This window comes from Phascolarctos cinereus, unplaced genomic scaffold, assembly GCF_003287225.1.
Source record: "Phascolarctos cinereus isolate Bilbo 61053 unplaced genomic scaffold, phaCin_HiC Scaffold_4;HRSCAF=312, whole genome shotgun sequence".
Lineage (NCBI taxonomy): Eukaryota > Metazoa > Chordata > Mammalia > Diprotodontia > Phascolarctidae > Phascolarctos > Phascolarctos cinereus.
Genome location: NW_027555847.1, coordinates 87,880,200 through 87,894,614, shown reverse-complemented (window position 1 = coordinate 87,894,614; position 14,415 = coordinate 87,880,200). Strand labels below are relative to the sequence as shown.

Below are 14,415 nucleotides of genomic sequence, written 5' to 3'. Positions count from 1 at the left end.
CAGTTATACCAAAGGATGGAGTTTCCCAAGCCCAAATGAGCTCAGGATCAGAAACGAGCCACCAGTTACCATCAAGGCAATACACAGGCAAGACTGTAAGTATCCAAGAGTGTGAAAGGAGCTAGAAGGAATACACCATGTCAATACTATGCACACATTGGTTCTAAAGAAACAACATTGGTGAGTTTTTATGATGAAGCTGAGGCAGGGAAGGAGGGAAAGCTGGCATCTCAGAGTTCAGGCTGAAGCCAAGAGATGGGAGAGTTTCCACCCAGAGCTTGCACTCAAGCTGTTTATCAACACCAAGAAGCCTTGGCAGCCTCAACTAGAAGCAAAGGGGATAATGATACTCTGGGAGCAGACAAGGGACACTGGGCCTCTTTTGTTTGAGGATGGCCTTGCTCCTCAGCACGAATAAAAAGTAATCATCTCAGTCATGAACAAAGTCTGGAGGCCAAACAACCTCGAAGGTTCATGTGTAGGAGAGCAGGTTCAAGTCATAACAGCCATCCACCTGTAACACAAACAGAGCTAGTCAATCCTGGCCCACACAAGAGCTAGCGCGCTCAAAGCAGAGGCAGCTGGCCAACTCACATCAAAGCGGCCAATACGGGCTGTCGTGCGGCTGGCTCGGATCATCTCGGTCAGCATCCACATCTGCTGTACCTCTGAAGAGACCTTATCTGGGTCAGGGAGGGCTTGCTAAAAGAAACACAGCAACGATTTACGAGAAGAAAGGAGGAGGCAGCTAGAATTAAACCCCTTCTAGCTCTGCAGAGCTTCTGCTCTTGGCTCCTGGGGCTTCCACAGCCATGAGTAATAATCACAGCTTTTAAACAGGTCTAGAAGCACTGGCCGGCAGGCAGTCTAACAGAAGGCAACAGGTGGGCTGGGGCAGTGAGTGATTCCAATGTGCCCAACATAGATGTATACAGATCATTGCCATCCCAACACCAGGACAGCCACAGCCACTCCCTACTGTCACCACCCTTTTGGCAGTGCCTTTCCTTTCACTGTGTTTCTTAGGCCCATGAAGGAGTAAAGGTTTGCAGAAACTGGGAACGGGGACACAGAGGCTTCAGGAAAAAGTGGACATAGTGTCCCCAGTCCAGTTCTGATGGCATATCCACCCCAGCCGGGTTCTTGCAGAGAGAGGCCCAGCACCAGGCCAACTCAATCTGACAAACTTGCACTGATAATCTGGAAATAAAAAGCTTTGAGCTAGGTACTATGGGGACAGGGAGGAACCAGAAATATAAACAAAAGACAAACTTACTTGAAGCAGGAGCGCTGGCTGCTCATAGGGTGCTGGGTGGGAGAGCCACTTGGTAAAGGCTGATGAAGAACTCTATTAGATGAACCACCACCAAAGGAGATGGGGTTGGGGGAAGAAATGCAACATATTTAGAACAGAACTTGTTCTATTTCACTCCCATGTTCTTTCTAAAGTTTCCTCTTTCTATAGAAGGTACCATTATTCATCTAGTTACCCAAGTTCACAAGCTCAGTCATCCTCACCTTCTCTTTCTCTCTCACTCACTCCACATATCCATCCAATCAATTGCCAAACATTGTCACTTCTACCTTCACATCTCTCAAATCCATCCCCTTTCCTCCACTCACACGGCCAAGCCCAGTTCAGGCCTCACACTTCTGGCCTGGACCACAGCAATAGCTTCCTAACTGGTCTGCCTGCCTCAACTCTTTCCCTTCTCTAATCTACCCTCCATAAAGTTGCCAAAGTGATTTTCCTTTTAATGTGCAGATCTGATGGCCCTCCCCTCCATAAACTCCAATGGCTCCCTGTTACTTTTAGGATCTGTCTGTTGGGCACTTGTAGCTCTTTACAGCCTGACACCAACCTACCCTTCCAGGCTTATTACATCCAGTATTCCCTTTTAGGCACTCCTTATTTTAGCTAAACTGGCCCTCCTGCTATTACTCACAAAAGGCAGTCCAGCTGGGCCTCACCTCTGCCTCTTAAAATGGCTAGCTTCCCTCAAAGTTTAGCTCCAATGCTGCCTTCTCACAGATGTCCTCTGTTGCAACAATCGCCTTATCTTTTGTAAATACTTAAGATGTTTACCTGTTGCCTCCCCGAGTAGAAGACAAGCTCCCAGAGGACAGGAATTGTTTCATTTGTGTCTTTGTATTTGTGCTTGTATTTGTGTCAGTGCCTGGCATGGAGAGGCCTAACTCCAAGACTCCAACCTTCCCTCTCTCTAATTCAGCTTTATCATCATACAATCCCTTTAAGGACTTAGAAGGGACAGGATAGGGTTCTGCAGTCCTGACTGCACACCAGAAGACGCACATGTACCTATCAATCAAACTGATTTTGGGATACAGTTCCACACGCCAAATATCCTGCTTCTCTGAGGGTTGTCAGAGTATTCCCAGCATATCTGGTATACAATTTGCAGCCCCAGTCACAGCTATGGAACACTCACTGGCCCTGTCCTCACAATTCCCAGTCTTACTTGGCTGCTGTACCCTCACATTCCTTTCATACACCCATGCTTTTCTGGCTTTGACTTTTCATGCTGCTCGTTTTCACTCTCTGTTAGATTGTGTGTTTAGACCTTATCATATATAAATGCAGTATCTTACCTAGTACCTATCAAAGGGATCTGAACACAGTAGTAGACATTTAATAAAAATTTGTTGAATGACTCCATCCAGGCCTTGACCCAAAGTAAAAGTGTATGGTCACAGCTATAAGCACACACAAAGGAGACTGGTTTTCAAGAACTGATCCTTTCAGTATACCTCACCCCTCTGCCTTTTTGGTTTTTTAATGTTTATTGTGCCTTTGATGAGTTTAATGTGTACAGTCTAGCACAAGCCTCAGAACAAATATTATCCATCTTATCTGACAGTCTTCCTCCTCAATCAGGAAAAAGTCTCTCACCTGTGGTCCATGCTGAAAAAACTGCAATTCCTCCAACGTGAAGTTGAGCCATAGTGGGGATGGCTGCCGCAGAATCAGGCGCAGCTCCAATACCTTGTCCATGTCACACAGCATCTACACAAAGGCAGACCTACCTCCATCACCAGCACGCCTCCCATGGGGCCCCTTCCCAGCTACAGGGCCCTCAGGCGACAGGGGATAAGCAGAGGAACTACCACCCCGCCCCGAGCCCACCCTTTGAGGTGTGATAGAACTCCCTCCTACCTAGCAGTAGAGATCCTGAGGACCCGGAGCCAACCTCATTCCAACGCCCTGCCACTCGTCCTGTCTAAAAGGTCCAAGACTTTCCTAGGCTCAAAGTACCATATAATAGCTAACAAATATAGCACCTACTATGTCCCAGGCACTGTACTAAGCACTTTACAATTATCATCCATTTGATCCTCACAGCAACCCTGAGAGGCAGATGGTATAATTTTCCCATTTGATAGTTGAGAAAACTGACAGAAGTTAAGTGACTTGCCCAGGGCACGAAACTGGTATGCATCTGAGGCTGGATTTGAACTCAGGTCTTTTTGAGACCAGGCTCAGCACTCCACTATTAATTACTACTAGTTATCCACTGTACCCCCTAGCTGGCTAGTTGGTTGCTGTCCTTTCTCAAAGAGGAGCAAAATGACATCACTATGTTGGAGTTAAGTTACAGTATGTCTGACAGCAGCTGATCAGACCAATACAAGCCTGGAATGCTCTACCACAAGTCAGGCACAAATAGTCCATATGAACATTTGGAGTAGAGATGTCCAAATCTGCACACTGATGCAGGTACACCATGCTGGGCAGTCCTTTGTTAGCATCTCCCATGTCACACAATCAATTCCAAAATTCTTCAGAGAGCTGCCTACATAAAATATGAACTATCATAATCCCTTGGGCCAAATATTTTCTACTTCAGTATCTATTTCCCTAGTCCAGAAAGCATCTAGAAAGTGATTAGGCACTACAGAAATCTAACTCAAGGCTGTGGACTGGTCCAGCCTTTCTGGAAAGCAATTTAGAACTATATTTTTAAAAACCCCCCACTAAACTGTGCACATCCTTAGAACCAGTGATAGTACTACTAGTTTATATACCAAGGAGTTAAAAGAAAAAAAGGACCTACATGTACAAAAAATGATTCCAGAGGACCAATGATATACATGCTTCCCACCTCTTGACAGAGGGGTGATGGAATAGAGATGATGAATGAGATAAACATTTTTGGAGACAGCCAATATGTAGATTTGTTTTGTTTGACTATGCTTATTGGTCACAAGTGAGGTTTATATTTTTGTTCTGGAGAGTGGAGAATTGGGGAAGGGTGACAAGATAGTCATACAATAAAAGAATGATAAAAGTATCAATGAAGCAGAAAACAAATTCTCAGAGCAGAACAGAAGGAAGTTCAGAGGAAACACAGACAAGTGGGACAATATTGGAACTAAAATCCTGAATAAATTATATATGTATAAAGAAACAAGCTTTATATAATGGAAATTTTCACTTCCATGTACAATCTTCTTTTTCTGTTCTTTGTATGTGGAAATGCTCATATTTGGGGGTGTTTATCAAGTATAAAATAACCAAATAATGGTATACCCCCTACCCCTTTAAAAAAAAAAAAAGAAATCCAGCCTCTGGGTTTTCTTAGACCTTCACACTCCCTTAGTAAAGTATTTAACTTTGTTAAAAGTGAGCTTCACAGAGCAAGAAGTCAAGTCTCTTCTCCCCAGAGCCCAATCTTCACCTTAACTCCATTGGAGAGACAGTTCTCACTAACCTGATGCTTGTATAGGGACACATAGTCCTGGGCCCCTTCCTCATTGTGTGGATTGGGCATTAAACAGTAGTCTCGTAAACAGGTAATCCATTTGGTGGATGACTGGTTTGGGGAACCAACCTGGCGCACTCGAATACTCAAGAAGGCTGTGTAATAATTCTTAAAGGTGATCTCCTGTAACTGAAACACACATAAGGGCCCCTGCTAGGGCTGGCACTATTTTGGAGGAAACAAAATCAGGCCAGATCGACAAAATTTTTTACTCTATGCTCCAATGACAAATACAGAGGACAGAATCAGGACAGGGCTTTATGTATCCAGGTAAGCTTTAAAAGTCCTTATATTCACAGGTAAATCTGAGTTTTCAAGGAAAATTTTAAGCTTTCACAATAACATGCAACTTGACTTCTTGGATACTTCAATGGATCTGAGATCCCATCCATGTGAGTACTCTTTCCAATGATATACATCTCAACCCAGCCAGGTCTTCTCATCCTGTGTAACTCTTATCCGTGTCCTCCTATAAATTCCACTTAATATGATAGGGGTCTTCCTCTAGATTTCTTATTGTTACATGATAACAATGAAGTACAGATTTCATTAGTCACCACTTGATCCAATTACATGACTTGCTCACATCCTTTTCCCATCATACATCTCCAATATCCTATTTGCAACTTCTATGAATTCTTCATTGGCAATGTGTTATAACCTACACTATGTGGCATTATGTGCCTCTCCATCATTCTTGAATTCTTCCCAAACCATGGTGTACTATGACTCAGAGCCACGCAGCATCACTAGAAGGATATTGATGTTAAAAAGATGGGCCTTTGTTTCAGGGGAAAAGCTTGGGTCATTAAAAGAACTTCATAATTTTTCAAAAACAATCCAGTCCATTCTCTTCCTCCTCTTCAATTCTGGGCCCCAGTCCATTACCCAGGCACAGTGTTTGTCCAAGTTATAAATACTACTAGCTCAATTCTACACATTTTCTATCCAACTGCCTATCATAACCTGATCAATCCCTCTTCCATTTGGACCCTGCTTTGCGGAGCCTGCATAAAGTGGCAAACATCTCTCTGTTTAAAGCCTCTTTTAATATTAGCAATCAGACGTCTGTCAAGCAAAGTCACTTCAACTGAGCCATCTTTCAAGCAATCTTCTGTCACTTTGACATGTGTGTAGTAGTTGTTGGAGGGAAGACTTAAAGGATCTGAGTTCTAAAATATCATAGCCCCGGACTATCAAGAAATACACAAAGTGGGTATAAACAGGCTTCAACAAATTACCAAAGAAATGTGCAGGAAGAGTAGCATTCCTTATCAGAGGTATAACCAGAAAAAAAGAGGTAGGCTGGTCATGTAAGAATTAACCAATGGAAAGCCTTGAGTTCCAAGGCAGCAAGGCTGGAGAGAGGTTGGAAGATGTGGATTCAAATTCTACTTCTGACACTCATTAGCTATGCAGCTCTGGACAATTCACCCAATCTTTCCAAGCCTTAATTTCTTCTACTGCAAAATGAGAATAATAATCTTATAGTATCTACCTTACAGGTAAGGGGTAAGGCTCAAATGAGATGCCCTATGCATCTTGCAAACTTTAAAGCACTATATAAATGGCATTTATTCTTGTTATTTTTATTGGCTCTATTGATATTAACCAACACAAATGTCAAGAGAATTAAAGGAAAAGCTTTTGGTGGACTCCCTTCTGGGGAATTTAAAAAGGACATCGGATAAGAGTAGAACAGGAGGGGTCAAAATACCCACGTAGCCCATGAGATCACAGATCCCCCCAACTTATTGGGGGATGTAGGTATTGTATCATCTGGTGAACAAAGCCCTCGAACAAAGAGAAATTATCGTTATCATCATCTTCATCATGCACTCTGCTGGGCAGCGACCTCGGAGGTCATGCGGTCCGACTTTCATTCTACAGAGAGGGAAACTGAGGCCCACAGGTGGGAGGGTACCGGGCTTCCGTCCCCACCCTTTGCACAGTACAGGCCGCTCAGGAACAGGGTGAGGGTCAGCCCGAAGCGCCGGCCTTCCTCCTCAGCCCCGCCCCAGCCCGGCCCAGGCCCAGCCCAGCCTCTGGGGCCGGCGCTCACCTCAAAGGGCCCGGCAGTGGGGAAGGTGACGTCGATGACCAGGACGCCGGGCCGGCCCTGAACCGTCCGCACATCGCCCACCTGCAGCGCCACAGCCCCCTTGATGTGACAGGGCACCGGCACCCGGGACATGGCGCCGGTGGCCGCGCATAGAAGTCTTCTGTGGTCCGAGAATCCCAGGCCGGGAAAACTACACCTCCCAGCAGACCCTGCAGCCTCACAGCAAGCTGTCCTATCAGCATTCAGTAACTTGCGAGCCCAGACCGGAAGGGCCTCCGGAAGCTCTCCTTTCAACCAATCACCGGCCCTCTCCAACCTCGTAGCCCCGCCCCTAGCTAAATCTCGGAGTCGGGCGGGGCAGAGCTGGCGGAGATTCTCAACGGCCCCCGGCCAACTGTCTAAGACTACCAACGGTCCTTTTTCGGCCGCCCCTTCGTGTCCCCTCTCCCCCCTCTCCTCGCAGAGCCCTGATCCTGATGGAAGCAGGAGGTCTTGGTTTCTAAAACCTTTTCAGTAAATGGAACTGGGGGTGCTGTTGAGACAGGGTCCCTGTACACCAAAAACAGCGATACGCACCTAGGTACTGCCGCTAGGTGGCGTAGTGAGCGACCTCCTCTCACAAAGTACCCGAGTTCAAATACTTCACCAGACACTTCCCCAGGACGAATCACTTAACCCTACCTACTGTGCCTCAATTTTCATGTTAAAGTGGGGATAATAATAATAATAACAGCATATAGTTCTCAGGTTCATTGTGTGGATTAAATGAGATTGCACGTATAAAAGAGCTTTGCAAACCTTAAAAGTGTTAATATAAATTCTAGCTACTATCGTTGGAAAGAAGGAAAATAAAGCATTCTGGGCACAAAGGGGAGTTGTTTTGTTGCAAGGATTCTTTTTTTCCCCCTTCCCCTATTAACATACTCTTAATCCACGTCAATTTTGTTCTGGGGTTCTTTTTCCGCTGACCTCACTTTGTATCACAGGATCATTTATTTCAATCAATCAAACATTTGACAAGTGCCTACTACGTGCTAAGTGCTAGGGATAAAAAGAGAGGCAAAAGATGGTCCCTGTCCTCAAGGAGCTCACAATTTTAAGATAGGAGAGACCTTTTAGAAGTCATCCTCATTTTATATATGAGAAAACCGATGGCAAATTATTTATATAGCAGATGACAGCACTGAGATGTGAAGACAAGAGCTAGCCCTCTGAATACAAATACGGTACTGTCCCCTGCCCCACTCTCCATTGTCTCAAGGAACCATTCTTTCTTCAAAAAAAACCCTGAATTTCTTCATGTTTGTCCTGTTCATGACACAGTAATAGCCCATTCCATGGATAGACCACAGTTTTTTTGGCCATTCCCAAATCTTTGGACATACAGATTGTTTCCTGTTTACCACTAGTACAGTTAAAACCTTTTAATATTTTGACACATCAATCTTTTTTTTTCTTTTAATAAAAAAAGTCATCATATTTTAATAAAAGATAAAGTTTATCCTTAGGACAAAATCCCAATAGCTCCTGAGCCAAGATTATGACACTGTGCCCTTCTAACCTAATGGTATGGCATTCTTAGGATAGTACTGAATATTTTATTTATTCTTCTTTGCCTCCTTAGCTTTGCTTGCCTCGCCTTTATTAAGAGCCTTGCCTACAATGAGATTAGTGGAGTCAAAGGTTTGTTTTCCTAGGCCAATTTGACATTATCAAATTCCTTTTGAAAAGGTTTGAAACAGCCTAATAGTTAAAAAGTGGGAGAGTGCCTGTTTCTCCATAGCAATGTCAACAATGAATTATGGTTTTTTTAAGTTATTTTTTGCCAGTTTGGTAGATTTGAGATATAATCTCAAAGGTTGCTTTGATTTGCATTTCTTTATTATTGAAGAGTTTGAACAATTTTTTAAGTGATCAGATTTGTATATCCCCCTCCAAAAAGTTCATGTCCTTTGACCACTTCTGCTTCATAGAATGAAAATCACTTTTGTATTATATTTGTATATGTATATATTTATATTATAAATCATAAATATATAAGTTTCTCTCAGTTCAATAAGGAATCTAAATATTAGATTTTTATGTAGGTTTACTGTCATTTTTGATAATGATAACATCTTGCACTTTTATATTTTCCTTTTTGCTTTTTCATATATTTTTTCCTCATCAACATATCTGGATGATTACAATAGCTTCCTAACCATTCTCTCTTTCCCAAGTTCTCCTGTTTCTCCCATTCCAACCCATCCTTATACATCCTGCCTGAGTAATCTAACAGACTCCAGAAATAATCACATCCCTTCCCTAACCAAATACCTCTAGTGACGTCTTCCCTGCTCAACCTGCCATTCAAGGCTCACCACATTTTGGTCTCAACATACCTTTCCAACTTTAATCCCCATTCTAGCGAAATTACTAGCTGTTGACTTGATGACAATAAATGGATAGCCAAATTGGAACTTAGATTCCTGAGATTTGGCTTTGATACTAAATGCCTGGGTGACAACAGGCAGCAGGTTCCTTCCAACACAGAAATCCTGTGGTTCTGTTATGTCTCCTCACATTCATTCACACAGACCCCAAACCTTAGTTTCATCTAGCTTTTCCCTTTCCCTCCTCCTCTCCCACATCCAGTCAAACACCATGCATACCTCCTCTGCAAGTCTACCATTCATGCATCACCACTCCTGCCCTGCTTGAGGCCCTCAAGCCTCTGGCCTGGACTACTACGAAAACCCAACCATTGTTCTGTTTTGCCTCCTTTCCTTCCTGATTGCAGCTTCTCCCCTTTCCAGTCCATCATTCACACAACTGCCAAAATATCGAACACTTTTCATCCTATCATTCCTCCAACTCAGAAACATGAAAGCTCCCTATTGTCTCAATACTCAATATTTAGCCTGTCACCTCAGGCCATCTACAATCTACCTCCTTTCTTATTTCACATTCCTCATGTGTTTTCTGGACCAGACTCAAATCCAGCATCCTGCCTGCTAGGTCTACGTGCATTTTTTTTTTTTTAGGCAATGGGGTTAAGTGACTTGCCCAGGGTCACACAGCTAGTAAGTATTATGTGTCTGAATCCAGATTTGAACTCAGGTCCTCCTGAATCCAGAGCCGGTGCTCTATCCACTGCACCACCTAGCTGCCCCCTTACATGCATTTTCACAAGCAATCCCACATGCCTGGAGGACACTGCCACCACATCTCTGCCCTCTATCAGAGGCAGCTAGATAGTATAGTGGATAGAGCTTTGGATGGGGAGTCAAGAAGAGCTGAGTTCAAATTTAGCCTCAGATACTTACTAGCTATACAACTCTGAGCAAATCACTTAACCTTTGTCTGCCTCAGTTTCCTCATAGCTCCTTCCTAATAGGATAAAATGAGATATTTGTAAAACACTTTGTAAACCTTAAAGTACTACTACGTAAATCTATTATTACTAAAATCCTTCCTTTCATTCAAGGTCCAGTTTAGGCCCCACCTCATCTGTGAAGCCTTCTCTAATGCCCCTAGCTGAAAGTGATCCCCCCTCCTCAAATTTCCTTAGAGTCTTTTTTTTTTTTGAGGACATAGGGTCAAGTGACTTGCCCAGGGTAACACACCTAGTATGTATTTGAGGCTGGATTTGAACTCAGGTCCCTCCTGACTCCAGGGCCAGTGCTTTATCCATGAACTTTATCTACTTCACTACCTAGCTAGCTGCCCCTCCTTATAGTCTTTTATCTGATCACTCCTTTGCTCATTTCACATTCTCCCTTTTACCACATTTGTTTGTGTATAGGTCATTTAACCTCTACTAGATAGTAATCTCCCTGAGGATGTCAACTAAGTGTTTTTCATCTTTTTATCTCCAATATCTAGACATAATAGGCAAGAAATGAACAGTGTTAAATTTGGAGTCAGCAAGATCTGCAGTTGAATCTTGCCTCAGACACTTATTAGCTACATAACCCTGGCAAAGTCACTTAACCTTCTCCAGACTCAGTTTCTTCATCTGTAAAATGCAGATAATAATAGCACCCATCTCCTAGTCTTATTGTGAACCTGAGATGAGATAATATATGTAAAGTACTTTACAAAGCCTAAAACCTTATATAAAGGCTTATTATTATTATTGTTTGGGAGCAACTAGGTGGCACAGTAGATAGAAGGCCTGGAGTCAGGAAAATTTATCTTCCTGTGTGACCCTGGGCAAGTCCCTTTTGCCTGTTTGCTTCAGTTTCCTCATCTGTAAAATCATCTGGAGAAGGAAATGGCAAACTATTCCAGTATCTTTGCCAAGAAAACTCCAGATGGGGTCATAAAGAGTTGGACACAACTGAGAAATAACTCAACAACAATAAATTACATATAATAAGTTATTTACAATTATATACAATAAATTATTTTATTGTTATTTGCAAAACTAGGTTTTCAGCCTCCAAATCCTGTCCTCTTTCCACCGTATCACAGTTGCTGGATCTTCAACGTGGTGGCCCATTTAAAGAACAATGACTTTGTGGTTCTTTGAAGAAAACACAGTCTTGGGGCAATTAGGTGGTGCAGTGGATAGAGCACCTCCCCTGAAGTCAGGAGGACCTGAGTTCAAATCTGACCTCAACCAAACACTTGACAGTAGCTGTGTGACCCTGGGCAAGTCACTTAACCCTGACTGCCTGAAAAAAAAAAGGAAACAGAGTCTATCCACAATGAGTTTATACTCTTTTATTTTTTTTTAAGTTTTAATATTGTTCTTTTCTCTTTTAATACCACTTTCACTACTCATTTATTCCACTCTTCCCTGAGCCTTCCCTTGTAACAAGTACAGTCAAAGAAGATGCTTCACATTGGCCATGTTAGAAAATGTATACCTCATTCTGCACCCATCCTTCATCACCTCTCTTGTAAGAAGTAGGAAGCATGCTTCACCCTCCAGGACCCCTTCCACTTCTCCGGAGCTGCCTTTAAAAACGTTGTAAATACATTAGAAATCTGATGGCGAACCCTTCCGTAAAGAGAAGAATCACCCAATGATTTTTCTGTCTGAAGTAGGATGTAAAGATCCCAGGCCTGATGGACTGGGCTGACTTGGGAGATTCCCCTTCACTCTTAGGGTTTCAAGAAGAGGTTAAATAGGAATATTGTAGATAGGATTCCTATTTAGGTATAAAAGTTGGCTTTGACAGAGATTCTTAATCTAACTTGTTTTAAAAAATATTTTGACAATTGTCAATTCCTTTCCTATCTTATGTATTTTATTTTATACATTTAAAAGCATTATCCAGTGAAAGGGTCCACAGATTTCATTAGTCTACCAGAGAGGTCCGAGACACACAAAAAAAGTCAAGATGACCTCTGGTTTAGACCCTGGAAGTCCCTTCCAGATCCAGGATTCTATGAGTGGGGTGCAAGACACATGACTGGCTCAGTTCCCTGCTCCATTAGATCTGTGTGACCTTAGGCATACTCCTTCCTTGCTTTGGGCTTCAATTTCCTGCTCTGTGAATTGGAAGGATTGGATTTTGAGCTATCATCCAGCTTTGTTGGGTTCTGATTCTATGAGTCTTCATGCTCAGGTAAAAGACCTGGCACCCAATCTACCCTGTATTATTCTTATCTGGGTCCATACTGTTCCCTCAGTAGACTATAAATTCCTTGAGATTGGGTCAGTTATTTTTTTTTTCATGTTTATATCCCCAGACACTAGCACATTGTTTCGCTGTGCTCACGGTAGGTAATTAAATTTTTTTTTGATGAGTTGAATGCCACAGACACCTGTGCGAGGCAACTATAGTATGGAAGGAAAAGCACTGGATTTAGACTCAGAAGACCTGGGTTCCAATCCTGACTTGTCACTTACCAGCTATGTGGTACAGCAGTCATGTGACCACTAAGCCCCTCAGCCTCTCATTACTTACTCCCTCACCTTGGGGTTCCAAATACCTGATCTGCCTACCTCACAGGGCTGTCATAAAGTTCAAATTAGATAATGTGCGCTGCAGTCCTTGAAAAGCCATAGACTACCTACCATGTAAACAGCAGCTATCCACAATAGCCATGATAAGCAACCAGAACAGAAAGAACAATGGCACCATCTGCTGTTGGAAGTAGGGATTACATGCCAACCTTTTCCAATAGGAGGGAGGGCTGACCTCACAGGGTGGGGAGAAACAGGCTTTGTGGCACCACTTCTCAAGGGGTACAGACATATTTATCTCCACAATGCCAGAGAAATGCCTCCCTTGCCTTCTGGGTGCAGGCCAACTTTACCTGACTTTCCCTGCATCGTTCCCAGGATACTGACAAGCTGGAGTAGGTCCCCCAGATGGGGCCGCCAGGATGTAGTGGAAGGGAGACCATGCCATAGAAAGACACGATGAAGAAACTGGGAACTGAAAGAAGAAACTTAGATTTACAGATTTCGAGATTTAAAGCTTGAAGGGAATGCCATCAGGTCCAACTCCCTCATTTTATAATTGAGGAAATTGAGGCAGAGCGAGGTTAGGTAACTGGTCACACAGCTAGTAAGTGTCTGAGGCAAAACAGAATCAAGGTCTTTCTCACTCCAAGCCCACTTTGACAGGAACTGCCTATGATGCCTCTCTTCTAACATTTGAAGGGTTGTCATGCATTGTATCGGGTTGTCTCCCATGCGTGGAATGGATTCCCTCCTCCCCTCCACCTCTTAGAACTCCAACAAGGCTCAGCTCAGGATTTTCCTCATTCCTCCAGTTGTTAGTGGTCCCTACCCACTGAAATTATTTTATATTCATATATTTTGTATTTGAGGTCAGCTAGGGATAGCATCAGACTTGAAATCAGGAAAACTCATCTTCATGAGTTCAAATCTTACACTTACTAGCTAAGTGACCCTAGGCAAGTCACTTAAACCTGTTTGCCTCAGTTTCCTCACCTGTAAAATAAGCTGGAGAAGGAAATGGCAAATCACTCTAGTGTCTTTGCCAAGAAAACCCCAAACGGAGTCACAAAGAGTTGGACATGATTGAAAAAATGACTGAACTGAATTTTATATTTACTTCTCCTGCCCCAACCCCCAAGTAGAATGTAAGCTTTTTGAAGGCAAGGACTCTTTCAGTTTTGACTTTGTATCACATGTACCTAGCATATAGTAGGCACTTGTAAATGCTTCTCAAGTTGAATAGAATGTAGAAGAAGGGGGATTGGACTTGCTCTGCTTGGTTCCAGAGGGCTAGAAGGAATGGAGAGGAGTTCAATGGAATCTAGGTTCATCATATAAGGAAAAACTTCCCCCAAATGAAAACTATCCAAAAGTGGAATGGATTAAGACATAAAGTAATGAGTTCCCCATCACTGAATTTCTTCAGGAGAAGGATAAATTGTCAGCATATTATAGAGGGGAAGTTCCTATTCATATATGGGTTGATCTAGATACCTCCTGAGGTTCCTTCCTACTTTGAGCCTCATCGTGATCCTGTTCTTATGCTGGCCTTCCTCAAGGACTACTTGTACTAACAAAAGAAATGATCATTTGTCTAGGTAAAAGTGAAAAACTAGAAACAATTTCAATTCAACAAGCAGACAAAAAGGCTCTACCCTCAAAGAGCTTAT

General features: G+C 42.9%; 1 protein-coding gene across 2 annotated transcripts; it reads right to left on the bottom strand.

Annotated features, from left to right (window-relative positions):
• Positions 1-161: 161 nt before the first annotated feature.
• On the bottom strand, positions 162-7,087 carry NICN1 (nicolin 1, tubulin polyglutamylase complex subunit). 2 transcript variants are annotated; one of them, XM_020998954.2, is made up of 6 exons: positions 6,844-7,087; positions 4,731-4,904; positions 2,912-3,025; positions 1,277-1,348; positions 595-702; positions 162-514 (listed from the first exon to the last, which is right to left on the bottom strand). In XM_020998954.2, the coding sequence occupies exons 1-6, from the start codon at positions 6,973-6,975 to the stop codon at positions 473-475; spliced, it is 642 nt and encodes a 213-aa protein (XP_020854613.1). In that variant the 5' UTR covers positions 6,976-7,087; the 3' UTR covers positions 162-472. The 2 variants fall into 2 exon arrangements, with proteins under 2 accessions (XP_020854613.1, XP_020854612.1); XM_020998953.2 differs by having other exon boundaries at positions 4,731-4,910; positions 6,844-7,083.
• Positions 7,088-14,415: the final 7,328 nt, after the last annotated feature.

What these genes read in the sequence shown, in the direction of transcription:
- NICN1 (XM_020998953.2), bottom strand. Translation starts at nt 6,975, where the DNA reads ATGTCCCGGGTGCCGGTGCCCTGTCACATCAAGGGGGCTGTGGCGCTG. An exon ending in TTTTTCAGCATGGACCACAG is followed by an intron (nt 1,349 to 2,911) that starts GTGAGAGACTTT and finishes TTCATCTAATAG; the next exon opens with AGTTCTTCATCAGCCTTTAC. An exon ending in CCCGTATTGGCCGCTTTGAT is followed by an intron (nt 515 to 594) that starts GTGAGTTGGCCA and finishes TTTGTGTTACAG; the next exon opens with GTGGATGGCTGTTATGACTT.